This window comes from Xiphias gladius, chromosome 11 (assembly GCF_016859285.1).
Source record: "Xiphias gladius isolate SHS-SW01 ecotype Sanya breed wild chromosome 11, ASM1685928v1, whole genome shotgun sequence".
In the NCBI taxonomy this organism is placed as follows: Eukaryota; Metazoa; Chordata; class Actinopteri; order Istiophoriformes; family Xiphiidae; genus Xiphias; species Xiphias gladius.
In genome coordinates this window covers 17,554,111-17,569,597 of record NC_053410.1, presented here as the reverse complement: position 1 = coordinate 17,569,597, position 15,487 = coordinate 17,554,111, and the positions used below count along the sequence as shown (strand labels likewise).

Here is a 15,487-nt window from a genome sequence, read left to right as displayed (position 1 = left end):
AAAAATAGCATAAATCTGGGTCGTTATAACTGCGCACATACCCACAGTCACGAATTAAAACGCTGACAAAGGACAAAACTAAGCGTCGTATCTATTTCGTTGTTGCAGAGGTTGAAAATAACTGGCATGGCTTTGGACCAATGAGAATCGCAGCTCTCTTTACCCCGAGCGCAGTTTGACCAATTGCTGGTGAGAGTTAGCTGTATCCAAGTTAGATAGATCCAGGTAGGACTATATATACTTGGAAGAATACATAATCGAGGAATGTGCTGCAGAACTCAGAAGCCATTTTGAGATGATGTCCCTGTTGAGAAAACCCATGAAGATGCAGAAATCAACGAGCATGGTTACATTTCTGTGTGTTCCTCCCTCCGTCTCCTCTATTTCACCATGGCAGCAGTCAACCGACGGGACATTAGCAAAGCGGGGTATCAAGCTGTGCTCACAGAGTTAGAACGTCATTGATATGAAAGAGGAGAGTATCTGTTTACTGTCTCTGTCGAGACATGTAACACCGTGAGTTTTTTCCAGTCTGAAATCTTCCAGCATCTCTCACAACCCAACGTCTCCTTGAGTGACTGAGTTAATTTCACTCTTGTACCGGAGAGAAGGGAGGCAGATCCGTTTTCCAATGGCTTCTGTGAGCCTTGTTTCCAGTCCCCCAGCCCCTGTTCTTGACAAAAACATGACAGACTCTGAGCTTGCAGGGGATGAAAGGTCGAGTAACATTCTTGTGCAATTGTTAATACGCTCATCTGTGCGATTCAGTGCTGTGGGTCTACATGCTTGTGTTTCTGTTTTTCTTCTTTTAACCATTAATTGCAGGGCATAGAGACATTTTCCCCGGTTTCCCCCCCGCCCTCAAAAATCTTTGCATGCCTCTTTGGTGCAGTTGAATAACGCTGTCCAAATAGCCTAGATATCCCATCACCGTGTCGACAAGACTCATTCATAATCATTTCCATGCAAGATGATAGACCTCATCGTATGTGTTGTGGTACTGGGATGGATTCACGGCTTCATTGTTGCCATCTGCAGGAGACTATGCAAATGACTATGATGTAAATGCCACGCCCATCCTCTTATTGTACCCCCCCCCCCTACCGGGCACATGGCAGTACTGCTGAGACAGGGTTCATGCAGGGTTGAGATCGTGTGCTTCTGCCGGGTTTAGGCCATGCCTGCGTCCTTGTGATCGGTCTGTAATGCTAGCAGGACTGTCAGACCATGTGAACAAAGCGGGCAAAGAGTTTGGGCTGGTTTTTACTATCGAAAGCCATAGAAGGTGATCTCACTGACTTCAACCAAAGAAGAAGGATCAGCTGGTGTGGTGATTGGTTGGGGGGAAAAAAGCTTGATGGTTTAGTTGACATGCCTCACCTTGGACACCTGTTACTGCTTATAGATTTAGACTTCTGATTAAAGCTCTAAAAATTGTCAAGACAAGTCATGTAGAGGTCCACTAGGGACTTCAGGTATGGCTGTAGTGCTCGGGAAGGAGATTGTGGTTTTTATTGCACTTCGCAGAATTACTTTATCACTCTATGGTATCACTGGGAAATTCATGTTTCTATAAATATTGAATAGTTATGCCTAGTATTTGCCTACATTTGTTATCAGTCTTGAGTTAAGTGTAATTACGGGCAAATGCGAAAATAGGGAAGGGTAGTTTTATGCTATTTTTCCTTAATCATTTTCAAAATATTTAAGTTGGCAAACGTTTCATATTGGCTCTTTGCTGCTTTAACTGGACTAAAAGTGAAGTTAAGGTCCAGTATTACAGTAGCTTTCACTGTTGAGGGTGACAGGTTGAAACCTGAGCTGCACTGGTTACAGAGGAAGATGTAGTTAGTGCCTGTGAAAACAGACCTGGATCAGTGGTTGGACATATTTTCCCATTTCATGGTGATTTTGTTTCACGTTCCTGCCTGCACTCTATTTTAAAAGCAGCTACATTACATGTTATATCAGCACTGAAATGGTGATACAATTGTCATTCTTTGATAGAAAATGTACTTTAAACACACTTTTTAGGATATACTTTTACATGAAATACTTGCTCTGTACTGGCTATTTACTATAACACGGTGTTATAAAAGTTTGACTTTACTGTAATTGCCAAACTTTAGTTCTATAACCAACTGAATTTACTCTTACCATCCCTGTCTGAAACATGACGGCTTATTTATGTATGTCATTTGCTGATTAAATAAGAGTAGTTTGCAGTAATAGTGGTCTGTTGTCACAGAGATTTTTGACTTTGAAATACGTCTGCCTAAATCAGATGTATCTGACTCCCGGTTGTCATTATATAAAGTAACTGAATAACCTTGCTTCTAAAAAATAGAAGAATTTACTCAACCTGAAGTTGAATTTAATTTTATTTTCATAAATTAACTGCACACTGGAAATAAAGACTTAGCCTTGAATTATTAATATTGTGTTTAGTACAGGAAAGGCTGAGGGCGTATTGGAAGCTGTCTGGCTGATATTTGGTACTTTGCTCCAATTGGAGGGAAAAGACATTACAACATTTCTATTATAATTTAATTGTTATATCTTAGTAAATTATAATACAGCAGGCTCATCAGATATTTTTCTCATGATGTGAAAAACATTTTAATCATCTCTGAAAATGACAAAATACAATATATAAAACCTTGCAGTTGTAACCGTTTTACTGACTGTTTTCTTCTTTTTAGAGAGGATGGCGAACTAGAAGATGGAGAAATAGATGATGAAGGGATTGGAATTGAAGAGGAAAACAAAGAGGCTACAGATGTGAATGAAGAAAGAGAGAGAGAGGGAAAGGGAGAAAGAGAAAGCTAAAGAGAAAGAAGAAAAGACTCACAGGCACTCCAGGAAAAGATACAAAAAGACCAGAGAGAAGAGAAGGTCTAAAAGGAGGAGACGTGATAGACAGAAAGTAAGATGCCATTGTACTTGCTATTACAACATATCTCTCAATCAGGGTATGAATATCAGCTACTTAGACTAATTGAAAATTCACTGTAATGTTGTGCCCTCTCCTCAGCACCATTCCCCCTCCAGCAGCTCCAGCTCTGACAGTTATGACTCTGACTACGACCGAGCAGAAAGGCCTAAAAACAGGAAGAGCCAGGGATCGAGCCGTGAGTCTGATGGCCAACCCTCTCAGGTGAGTTCAGCTCAGCTGGCATGCTGACACTAAATATTCATATTAGCATTATTGTGTGACATTTTTCTCCTTGCCAGCATGTACGGGATTCAAAGGGAAGCCACGGCAACTCACAGAGGTCCCCGCCGCACAAGAGCAACGATTTTGACAAATACAGCGACTACAGTGATGACAAGTATGACTATGATGAAGAGGAGGATGATTATGACAACGAAATGTCCGAGTATCAGCAGTCAAAAGATTCAACATCCCCAATTCAGGGGAGGGGACGCCATGCTAAAGACCAGATGAAGAGAGGAGGCATGAGGGGGATGAAACAACAACACTGTATGAAAGCATTTTCAAGTTTAAACATTTTGGATTTCACATAGTGCGCATTCATCTGATAAACTTTTGAGATTAATCACTTCTTCCAAAATTTTCATTTTTCATTTCAATTCATTTTATTTTTCAATTGTCATTTTCAGTTGGGCAGAGGGGAAGAGGCAGAGGGAGTGGACCTGGCAGAGGTCGTGGGATGATCAATAAGAACAAGAAGCTGAAGGGCAAACCCTGGGGGGGGCGTGGACGAGGTCGAGGAGGAGATCATGGCATGGAAGACATGGCATTGGTAAATATGCCCCTGAAGATTCAGCCAGATGTATTAGTATCATATAACTAATTATGGAAAATTGACTTATTTTCTATATTAGTCATGGAAAATCAAGCTAAAGTCCCGTGTATATTTTTAGTGTCTGCATCACAATGTAATAAAATACGTTTTTTTTTTGTTTTTTGTTTTTTTGTTTTTTTTACAAAACTGACCTAGTAAAAAAGTGGGGAAGAAAATTTCTTTTGATTGTGTATATTTATTAGTATCCACAATGAACCAATAAAATAAAAGATATATGTTGTACTGTATATTAACTAATTAGTTGGGGGAGCAAGACAAAACTAAGACCACATCCTTTTGTTTATTTTGTGTCACAGGAAGGAAAAAATTCTTCCGGTTTTCAGAAGAAACGACCAATTATGAGCAAGGAGTTTATCAATCAGCACACAGTTGAACACAATGGTAGATACATCTGCAAGTATTTCCTGGAGGGTCGATGCATCAAGGTACAGCAGCACTGATGTTCTTTTGCTTGTTTTAACAGTGTAAGCCTATTTATGCCAAAATATCTGGAAAACAAAGACTTTCCTTACTGAAAGATAAAATTATTTTGTCTTCATCCAGGGGGAACAGTGCAAGTTTGAACATGAGCTCGTCGTGCCTGATAAGAAAAAGGAACTTTGTAAATTTTACCTCCAAGGATACTGCAGTAAAGGAGATAATTGCATTTTCATGCACAATATCCTTAACTAATGACAAGTGTTTTTAATTACTTTTGTGTAATTGCATCGCATAATTAACGTAAATCTCATTATACCTTTTTTATTAGTCCTGTTCCTTAACCTGTGATTGTACATGAATATCCGTGCAAGTTCTTTCATACGGGAGCCAAGTGTTATCAAGGGGACAACTGCAAATTCTCCCACGAGGCTCTGACTGATGTGACCAAAGAGTTGCTTGATAAGGTCAGACAGAAGGAAAAGTGGTTTTTGATTGGGACACCTCCATGCCAAGAGACTCTGAGCTCTAATGGTTAACATTTTTCTCATTTCTGCTTTCTGACTCATTTAACAGATAATTAACACTGAAGAAGAGAATGCCCGAGAGGACGAATTGGAGCTGGAGGATCTGAGAAAGCAGGGTATCGCCCCACTTCCAAAGCCTCCTCCTGGGGTGGGGTTGCTGCCCACTCCTGGTCAGAGCAGTCCTACAGACGGAGCCTCTGGCCAAGCAGGGAAGAAGATCCCCTCCCTGTTTGAAATCAAGGTTCAACCTACTGTAGACTTGGCACAAAAAATTGGTCTGAGGTAACCAAAATAATCTGTAATCAAACTCAAATCAAACTCTAAAGAGTGCTTGCAGCTTATCCTCAATTTAATTGTACACTTTATTTGTCAGTGGATCCAACTTCTCACAGAATCAAGGTGAAGGCACTGATCAGTTTACTGGCGGCTCAGAGGACACACAGAGTGGCGGTATGGTGTCTTCAGTGCCCTCTGTTCTTCCAGTTCCTCCCCCTGGATCACCAGGACCATCCATACCTCAGAGCCCCCCAGGACAGCTCCCACCACACGGATTTCCAATGCAGCCACCAGTCCCTTCTGGTCAACCCCCACCCTTCCATGGAAACCAACCCAATATCAACCCTCAGATGAATATGCAGAGGCCTCCATTCCCCCCTATACCAGATCTACAGATGCTGCAAAGTCTCTTCCCTTTTCCATCGTTGGGTCAGAATCCAGTAGAGCTCTTTGGCAGCTTCCTCCGAAACCACGGCATGGGTCAACAAGGAGGTCAATGTTATATTAATTTGGTTATCCAATAGGTTAATTACCTTTTTAACTGTTACTGATATAGCAAAATTGTGTTGTTTTTTTTTTGTTTGTATTTTATTTTCAACATAGTAGACCCTGGTCTGGCCTTCATACAGAACCTCCAGCAGCAGATGGGTGCAGAGTCACAGTTGCAGTCTTTACCACCAGCAGTACAGAAAGCCATCTTTTTACACCTGACACAGCCACAGGGGAATGAGCCACAGAGAGCAGAAGTTCAGGATGATAACAATACAAACAGAGGTAAGTGCCCAAGCACAAAAAGCAGGTTTGCTGAATTAATTCAGATATAACCCAATACGACCCAGAAACCCCTCAGACTGAAGTAAAAAGACCTGTATTACCCAGGAAAATTATCTAAATACCTCATAATAAATTACAGAAGTGCTCTGAAAAAAGGAACAATTAAATATGATTTCATCTTTTTTTTTTTTTTTTTTTTTTTTTTTGCAGATGAAACTACAAACTGGTACTCAAGCGATGAGGAGGATGGTAGCTGTGTTGCCTCCATCCTTAAATCTCTGAAAAAGCAGAATGAGATGCAGCAGTCTCAGTCCAAGGCCCCCCAGGCTGCCCCAGTGGCCCCAGCACTGGGTGACCCTCGGCTTGTGAAGGAGAGGGCCCCACCCAGTGACCCGCGTGTGAAGACGGACCCTCGACAGCGACCCCCCGATGTGAAAAAGGAATCGGATGGAGCTGCAGATCCACGCCTCTCCCGGGACCCCAGGAAGATGAGACCAATGGAGGCAAGTTCATATCGCCAGCAGAGCCACCCTGTTCCTCAAAAGCCTCCTACAGGAGATGAGGATGAAGAAGGAGAGAGGGAGCTCCGGGACAGAGCTGTTCTCATCCCTCTAGATGCCGGCCCCGGTGTGGTGCTGCGGGACCCTCGTTGCCAGTTAAAGCAGTTTAGCCACATCCGGGTGGACATTCTGCTCCAACGGCCTGCTTTCGCTCAGACAGTAGTGTGGGCCCCTGAGGACCTCATCCCTTCCCTGGTGCCCAAGCAGGAACACTCCATCAACCTTCCCCTTCCACCCCTAATCGCTGATGCTCAGATGAACCGAACAAGCCTGTCTGACCATCCGCCCGTCTCCAGCCCTCCACCATCAGACCCCAGACTGTTAGCTGCACGTTTGAAGGAACGTATGAATCGAATTCCCACTGGATCTCTAGATTCTCGATCCTCCACTGAGAGACCTGTAGACCCACGCCAGCAAAAGGCTCTGGACCCCAGACTCAAGCGTACAGGAAGTCTGGACTCCAAGCTGCTGGTTCAGAAAGAGCCCTCCTCTGGGGGAGGGGTTGTGGACCCCAGGCTACAGAAGGCCAGTTCCAGCTCCTCTCCTCAGGCTGCTCGAGCTAAGCCAGAGCCCGAGAGGCTGCCGCCATATGCCCCTCGTCTGGCATCCTCTGGTGGAGGACTGGAGAGTCCCACTACAATCCTTGGAGGCATCAGTCTATACGATCCTCGAACTCAAACAGAGCAGGCTCAGAATGAGCAAGTAGAGCCTCCTAAAAAGGTAGGGATTCTGAAACACCCTGCTAAGAGAGAGAATACTCCGCCACCATCACTCTCACCAACCCAACGAAGCGGCTCTTTTGAAGAAGCCAAAAGCACAGACGTTGCCTCAGATCTGCCTCCACCTTCCAGTTCTCCCACAGTGCCTCCCACCTCACCTGTCAAATCACCTGCCGTTCATAATCTTCCCATCCAGGCACTAGCTGGACTGATCCGACCCCAGTACACTGACCCCAGACAGGCCAAACTAGCAGGACAGGGCTCTACAGGAGCACAAGAAGAGACAGACCTAAAGAAGAAGCAAGAGCCGGAGCAGGAGCAGGACCAGGAGGAGGCCCTGAAGGAAGAACGGAAACAGGAGGATCCAGATGAGGAGGCAGAAGACAGGACGCTTAAAGACGTGTTCAAGACTTTTGATCCTACTGCTTCCCCTTTCTGTCAGTAAACACCCCAGTATGGAAATATGGAAAAGTTACATAAGATTTGTATATTGACGAGATGTGTCTATTAATCTTTATTTAGCTTTACATGAACCTATTTATTTCTGTATATAAATGATCCTGTATAGAATCACATATAATTAAATGCACCACACATTTGACAGTATGGAGATGATTCTAGATATGTGCACAGACACATAATTTTAATATAATCATACTAATGCCGAAATGTGTGTTTTGAAATTGTGTATGTAAATGTCTTTTTATCATTCTGTAATTTTCATGTACGTTCTAAACAATCAGAAAAAAAGGAATTTATGTTAAGTTTTCACTAAGGACTGACCCAAATGTTTTCTAAACTCTGGGTTCATTCCAGGCGTTACACCCTGTAGAGCAGATTGATTCATTCACTCTACATGCAGAAACATAATGCTGAGTAATCGATGTAACCACATTTGTAAGAATTCCCTTGAGATTTTTTGTATTTGCATATTTATTTCAAGGCACTTTTATATTCTGAGGTATTTATGTTTATGCTCACTTTTGTGATAAAGGATTTTTTTTCACAGTAAGTCAACAGATATTTTTATTGAACATTTACATTTTTTATGACACACACCCTTATAGGATAAGAGCTTGTGATTTGTCAAGCTCTGACATGATCAGTTCAGATGATCATTACATAATCCCTGCAGTTCCTTGTTGCATGTAGCAATGACTGATTGCTGCTCCCATTTACAGTTTTTAAACAAAATTCTCTACAGAGAATTTTGCAACATTGCAGCTGTTCATTTTCAAATTTTGTAGATTGTTGGACCGTTGTCATTTTAAGTGGCCTAAATGCTTTGAGGATGTTACTGTTGTTGGCTTTTCTGACTTGTTATTAAGTAATGACAGTTAATGGAGTAAATTAATATTGTTTACTTAATCTGATTTGTCATTGTCATTCCTCAAAACACTCACTGCTGACAAGCTTGTAAGTTGCTCTTAAAATGTCCTTCACTTTTTTTCAGCGATAATCAGAATAAGATGTCAAGAATGAAAGAATTCCAGTGTATTATACAAAGAGAATACTATCTTGGTGACATTGTAGTTATGTGTATATGTGTTACAAATATGACCATTATGACTCTTTTCGCTGTTGAATTTTCTTGGAGTTGACTGTAGATGAACTACTCATATGGGGTAATGTGTACTACAAAGGGTGAACGTTGTAGACCTAAAGTGGCATATCGCTTGGCAGTTTGTTTTAATCAGCAGTTTGGTGTCTGTTCTGGTGAGCTTGTCATTTGAGTGAAACTAAGCTATTTAATTTTTTTATTGTTTTCATAATTCACATTGTAAATGCCTATTTTGTATCACGTGTACAGTGTGTTTTTGAGTGTTTTAATGAATAATTCTTTATTTTTTTCCTGTCAGTATGGTGGTTATGTTTGTAATAATACTGTATGACATTTTATCAACACATATGCCTGTCACATTTGTTATTTTATTATGAATATCTGAAATAAAGAGATAAAAAATCACCAATTTTACTTCAGAATCAAATATCAAGTTCAAAACTCTCATTTTAGTGTGCATGTCCAATGCACACTAAAAGGTGATTTTGTACCACCTTCAATACAAAATGTTCCATGTCTTCCACACTCCTGAACTATCTTAGAACATGACAATCTGTGGAAGTGCAACAGGAGTTTAGTGGGCTTCACATTCTTTATTAATATGTCACATGGAAAGCAAAAAAATCCAACCAGTGTAAGTTGATTTGTTTCTTGAGACACAAATACTACTTGTGTCACTTGTAGCCATCTTGTACATTAACTGGTGGGGCAAGACTGGGTGCTACAGGGCGGGATGAGGTCTTTCTCAAACCCAGCTCATCTGTCTCTGGGTTAGAGGTCTGCTGGGCTCGATGGATCTCCAGGTTCCTCTTCCACTGGAAACACAGAGCTGTAGCCTCGGCACCATCTGAGTTTGGCTCAGGCTGCTTCAAACCCTGCAAGAAGAGCGTAACTTTACAGTTTCAACGGCTCAGGAGACAATTCACAAGACATCACCTAACAAATAGTTTGAGTTGTATCAGAGAGAAGACCTCATTGCTTTACGGGTTTGTTACTGTATGTTTGTGGTGTTAAATTTACTGAAATGCAGGCTGTCTCTGCAGCATGGACCCCACGCAAGACCGTCTGGAGTAGATTCTGTGCGTTCTTTACCAGGATCTCATCAGATGATTTGCACCCAGGTGTTACAGCATTAACACTAAGTAAACAATAAGATACTCACGTATTACATTTCTTTATTATTGTTTTTTTTCTAGCTTAATTTTGCAGCGTGTGATTTGTGTCCAAGCTCCTCTGACCTGGAGATGATGTTGAGCTGTTTGGTGAAGGTGAGAATCTGCTCAACAATGAGGGACAGTTCAACCGTACACTGTTTATCCAAGCAGTGGTAGGCAATGACTCTGATAAACTGAGTCACTGACTGGCAGTTTGAGATCACATCTTTGGCTGCAGTGACAAATGCCTCTTGATTCTGAAAAAAGGAATGATCCTGGTTATTTGTGCCTAAAAATATCAAGATAAAGGTAAGAAAAAGAAAAAAAAGCGCACTCTAGTGGTTCTTACTAGTATTGGGCCTTTCTTCTTCAAGTACTGAGTCATGTAGCATATTGTGTCAGCCATCTTCCTGGTCACCTGGACAATTCTGTTGTCTTTGGGATCCCAGCTGTCACTTTCTTGTTTAAGACAAAGGGATTTGTAGGCCAGCGAAGAAACTTCTTTGTATGCACCAGACCTGGCACTATCCTGTAGAGATAAATAAGGACTTGATTTATTGTGACATAAAGGAATAACTGACTGGCTAAAATCTTGTCAATCGTGAGATACCTACATTTTTTTTCAGATTGCCAGGTCCATGTTTGGCCACAGCTGTCATTTTCATATTTGTTTCAGGAGTATCTACACTTTCTTTATTACTTTTCTGCCAGGACGTCATTGCTGTGTCAAAGGGAAATTCCACTTCTTTGACTTTAGATGGGATTGAAGCCAACACTTCTTTGATATCCTCAAGTTTTCTGCCCTGCAGACCAGCCCTGATGTGCTCTTTAGCATCTTGGTGAATCCCATCTTGCCTCCTGATCTCCTCCACCACATAGTGAGCTTTGGCTGACCAGCACTGTATATGCACATCCAGACTGAGTGTGTCACAAATGTAGTGAGTCTCTACCATGAGCCTCGCCCTGCTGATTACATCTGAAATCTGAAAAGGCAAGTGGTCGTTGATAGACCTCAGATTAGAACGGGTGTATGGGTTGCGGATGTAGTTTAAACAATCCTCGACCCTTTCGGTCGCAGATTTTACTTTTTCGAACAGTGTTTGTGCCGCAGCTTCAAATTTTTGCTCTGCATCTTCTGTGTTGTTCTTCTCCCTAAAGTGTTCAGCTGCAAAATAAGCAATTTTGGCAATAGTTTGAGGTGCAGTGTCATAATCCTTATTTTGTTTGCTTAAATGACCAGAAAGCACTCTAATTTTAATCAAAAGATGTCTCTGAAAGAATTCTGATTTTGCAAGTTGCATCACACTTGGCATTATGTCAAGCTCTTCTGCAGTTTTAAGGTAGGCTTCAGTCAATGTTTTTAGTTCATTTTGGTATCCTGTTAACTGTTTTGATTTGTAAGCACTTTTACAATTTAGACTGGTGATCCTTGCTGCCTCTTGGATTCGAAGGGAGTTCTCAGATAACACTGATAGCTGTTTCTGGGGGCTTAACTGGTTCATTGCAGTTGACGTGCCCAAAATCCTATCAAGAGAACTTAGTAAAATCTGAATGGAGAGACCCCAGAGGATACAGAGTCCCTCTAGTTGATCTACCTGTCCTTCCAGCGAGGTGCAGAATTCAACCAGATACCTTGTGTTGTTCTGGGCTTTGTTCAGCTTGTTGTGTAAAACGCTGAATGGTTCTTGACCGTCACATTGTGAGGTTAAATCAGACGATGTCAATTGCTGGACCGTGTCAGCACATAAATTCATCACTTCTTTTAGTTGCTGTGTAACAGTGGCTGGCATTGTTGGCAGATTTCCTTGCAGCTCAGTGTAAACTGCATGATACCAGGTTCCAGCTACGGGCAGTAAAACCTTTCTGATGTTGTTAATAAGGTCAGAAAACTGTGTGCTTTGTTTGCAGATGCCCTCTGTGCTCATTGCTGAGCTCATCGCTGTCTCTTGAGCTGTCTGGACGAGCAGTGGAGTCAGTGACACCAGCTCTGCTCTAAAACCTTCCAACATTTGACAGTCAACTGCATCAACAACGGCCAAGGCTTCTTTTGCAGCTTGAGCGTAATAGTTTGAAAGCTCAAGAACACCAGTGCAGGCCTGGTTGAGCACTGTCACATCTTTCTCTTTAGTCACAGTCACAACTTCATACAAGAGGGGTAAAAGGTCAAATTTAAGAGGCTTGCAGATCAGTTTGGGTGCACTGGAGACAGCTGGGATCTTTAAATCATCACCGTCATATTTATGAGCCAGTTCCGCTTCTATGGTTTCTTCATCTGAGTGCTCCTCCTCATGTTCGGCATAGGAATCCCTCTCCATAACCTCAAAAACAGGAGAGTCAGAGCCTCTTATCACAAGATCCAGTTTCAGTTCACAGGTGTCTTTAACTGGTAAACATAACTGTGAGATTTCAGGCTGACGTGCCACCTCTCGCAGCGGGCTTAGGAGATGTGGATGCTGTTGGCCATCCAGTCCCTCTCTTAGCACTTTAAAATGCTGAATGACTGTGGAAACACTGTCTGAAAAGGTAGAATATGCCTCCACATTAAGACAGGAACCTAAAAGCATGTCTCTGATTGACTCACCCACTTTGGTCTGAGATGCCTGAACCTGTTTCAGCAGGACCAAGAGGCCATTCCTGTAGATTGGGTTATCGCTTCTGTCCAAGTGCCTCCGCACTGAGTGAATCACCAACTTCATGTGACAAATAAGGTTTGTTGCATGCTCATTAAACAGTTTATAGCTCTGCTCTCTGTATGCTGCGTCACATCCATGCCGGTGATTGACCATCTCATTAATAGTAATGCTGGTGAACTCCCTCACATCCATTACATCACTGAGCGCATCCTGAAGCTGACTAGTCTCCTCCTCCCATTTTTGACAAACTTCATGAAGCTTTTGAACAGTTTGCATTGAGTTATCTGCCAGCTCCAGTGAAAGAGGTGCAATTCTAGCTCTGAGTCTTGTAAGGCATGCTCGTGAGTTCTCCACGTTCTCCAAACTCTTTGCATCAACAGCCAGAGCTGAGATAAAATTTGCCACTTGTGTTATTCTATCAGTGGAAGATATGAAATCCTCAACTAGTGGCTGAATAATGTTCAGATCCATCTTTGTAGAGGAATCGGCTACCAGAATCTGTCTCATCACACTTAAAAGTTCCTCAAATGTAGAAGATGCTGTAAGAAATGTGTCCAAGACTTGATAGAGAATAGTAGTTATCAAAGCTTTGTCAAGCATTTGTATTTGTTGCACCAACAAAGTGAAAGTTTTCTCAAGGCTTTGCTCATCAAGATCCTCTGAGGACTTTAAAATCCTTTTTATGTCTGACCAGAACTGCAGGATGTGACGACAATGACCCACCACTCTTTGCTGAAAATCTTTACGAGAAGAGTTTGCCACAACCATACAGTGAAACACAAGATCTCTTACCACGCTGTCAAAGCAGCTGCTTCGGATTGAGGAGGTGGAGGAACTAGTAAGTATCTGCAACAGTCTGGTCCTCCTCCCTATGTAATACCCAAAAGGACCCAGTGATCCTCTGTGGCATTCACTTTTCAGGGTTATTATAATGTCACTCACTATGCTGTGCACCTTGTCCAGGATGTACCTCTTGGCTGCTTGTGTCTGCTCGCTTGTAGGGTGTTTGATGGATGTGCACATGGCTGTGTGCAGCATGGAGATGCACCGCCTCAGGGTCTCCAGTGAATCAAGAAGCTGTTTCGTTTGTCTGGGATCCTGTAAGGAATTTGCTCTCTCCACTGTCAGACTGTTGAGGTGAAACAGATCCTCAGAAAACACCTGGAAAGATCTGAGCAGGGAATAGATGTCTGAGGAGGAGCCAAGCTCAGAGAGGCACTCCAAAACCCGATCAGCAGCAGCTACAACTCTCCTGACAGTAGCATCGTCGTCCACTAACAGAACCTAAGAACATAGATACAGATAAGGTCACTATGTTACAGCAGCTGGACATGCTTTTTTATCCATGCTAGTGGCATGGATCTGTGGACGGAAATGTCGGCCTGTCACAAGTCGGTCAATCAGTCAACCACTTTGTCTATTGTATAGACATTCAACTGTAGGTCCCCAGATGAGCACCACCATTAGGATGACATTTTTGGCTTTTAGTGAAATGTCTTGACAACAATGTTGGGTGGATTGAAATGAAATTTGGTTTTGACATTCATGACCCCAAATTTGTAATTCTGATAGTGACAAGACCAATTGGAAATTATAATTTTTCCAGTACAGTCAGTGATTAAATACCTGCAAAACGAATGACAATCCGATCGGCCTCAGCCCAGCTTTACTTTAGGTTTAGTGCTACTTAGCAAATATTAGCATGCTAACACGGCAAACTAAGAGAGAAAAATGGTAGACATTATACCTGCTAAATATCGGCAGTTTAGCATGCTGATTTGACCATTTAGCTCAAAGCATTGCCATGCCCAAGTGCAGCCTCACAGAGTCGCTAGCATTGCTAAGTGTAACTTCTGCTCATATTTCCCACATGTTGCCTATATTCCTGCATGGGCATTGTAAGTATTACCTAGTCATGTAGTAATGTCAATGATCAAATTAGAAATTACAACTAAGTTTGTATGCACGTGAAGCAAATGCTGATGAAATGAAAAATTCTACATTGTGAAATACAGGCGGTGTATATATAGAGATCTTGTTTCGCAGTATGACTGCAACATATTATGACAATAGCAATTTTTGATAAAGACAGAAGTCCCAGATCATTTTGCAATCTCTCCCTAAGCCTTGGACAATGGTGGGAAATTTTTTTTTTTTATGTGTCAGCATGTTCTGACTGTAAGAGCTATTGTTTGCAAAATAGTTAGAAATTTTAATTGCACAAATCACTGTATCCAAATATGATACTCTAGTGTGCTGAAGCAGATCTAGACAGCATTTACCATGACCAAAGAGAAGAAAAAATAGTGTGCCATAGACCAGATAAAGTTATAAAAGATAATTACAGTGTCAGTAACAAAGTAGACGTGTCCTTTTTACAATATACAAAGAATAGCTGGTGTAATCCCCTTTCATAAATTGTATACAGTCTGTACACAGGCATGACACTACAGATACGATATCTGTCAGTATCTAACATTAGGGAAAAGTTCACTGTCCTCACAAATTAACAAAGGATGAGTTAAACTGTTATTTTTAACAGCGTAGTGTTTCCATTTAAGGGAACCTCAGAGAAAGTGAAGCAAATTCAACTGTTGAAGATGAATCTATTTGAACCTCTCAGTGTTTTTAATCAGTCACTGTCTGTTGTTGGGCAGTCAGCAATTCCTTTCTGCCTATCGCTGTTTATTTTAAAAAGGATAATATTTTACAACATATGGGATATTTGGTAATACATTTGCAGACTTTAAAAGTCATACTTTACTTTGACTACTCCTACGAAGACGTTTTGTGTAGCAGTGATGAGTTCCTCTCTATGTCCTGCCAAACTGGGCTGGATGCTGAGTTTCTGGGCTGCCAGCAGCACATGCTGTCCACTCACGGTGACTGACTCCAACAGTGATGACATCTCCATGTGCAAAACTTCATCTTCTGTCTCACTTATTTGCCTGGAAGTAAAGACCCTGTTGTTTGTCTGATAATATATTACTCATGTCAGTCTCTCACATACATTAAATGAGGTTACATGTTGGATTA

At 41.8% G+C, this 15,487-nt stretch overlaps 1 protein-coding gene across 1 annotated transcript; it reads left to right on the top strand.

Moving 5' to 3' along the window:
• The first annotated feature begins 243 nt into the window (after positions 1-243).
• LOC120796386 (zinc finger CCCH domain-containing protein 6) lies at positions 244-9,036 on the top strand. The gene is given in 13 exon segments (XM_040139184.1): positions 244-717; positions 2,703-2,799; positions 2,801-2,926; positions 3,035-3,157; positions 3,235-3,484; positions 3,625-3,767; positions 4,127-4,255; positions 4,374-4,488; positions 4,605-4,714; positions 4,824-5,056; positions 5,148-5,542; positions 5,654-5,824; positions 6,035-9,036. Coding segments are annotated over 13 exon segments (3,492 nt in total). The 5' UTR covers positions 244-631; the 3' UTR covers positions 7,549-9,036.
• Positions 9,037-15,487: the final 6,451 nt, after the last annotated feature.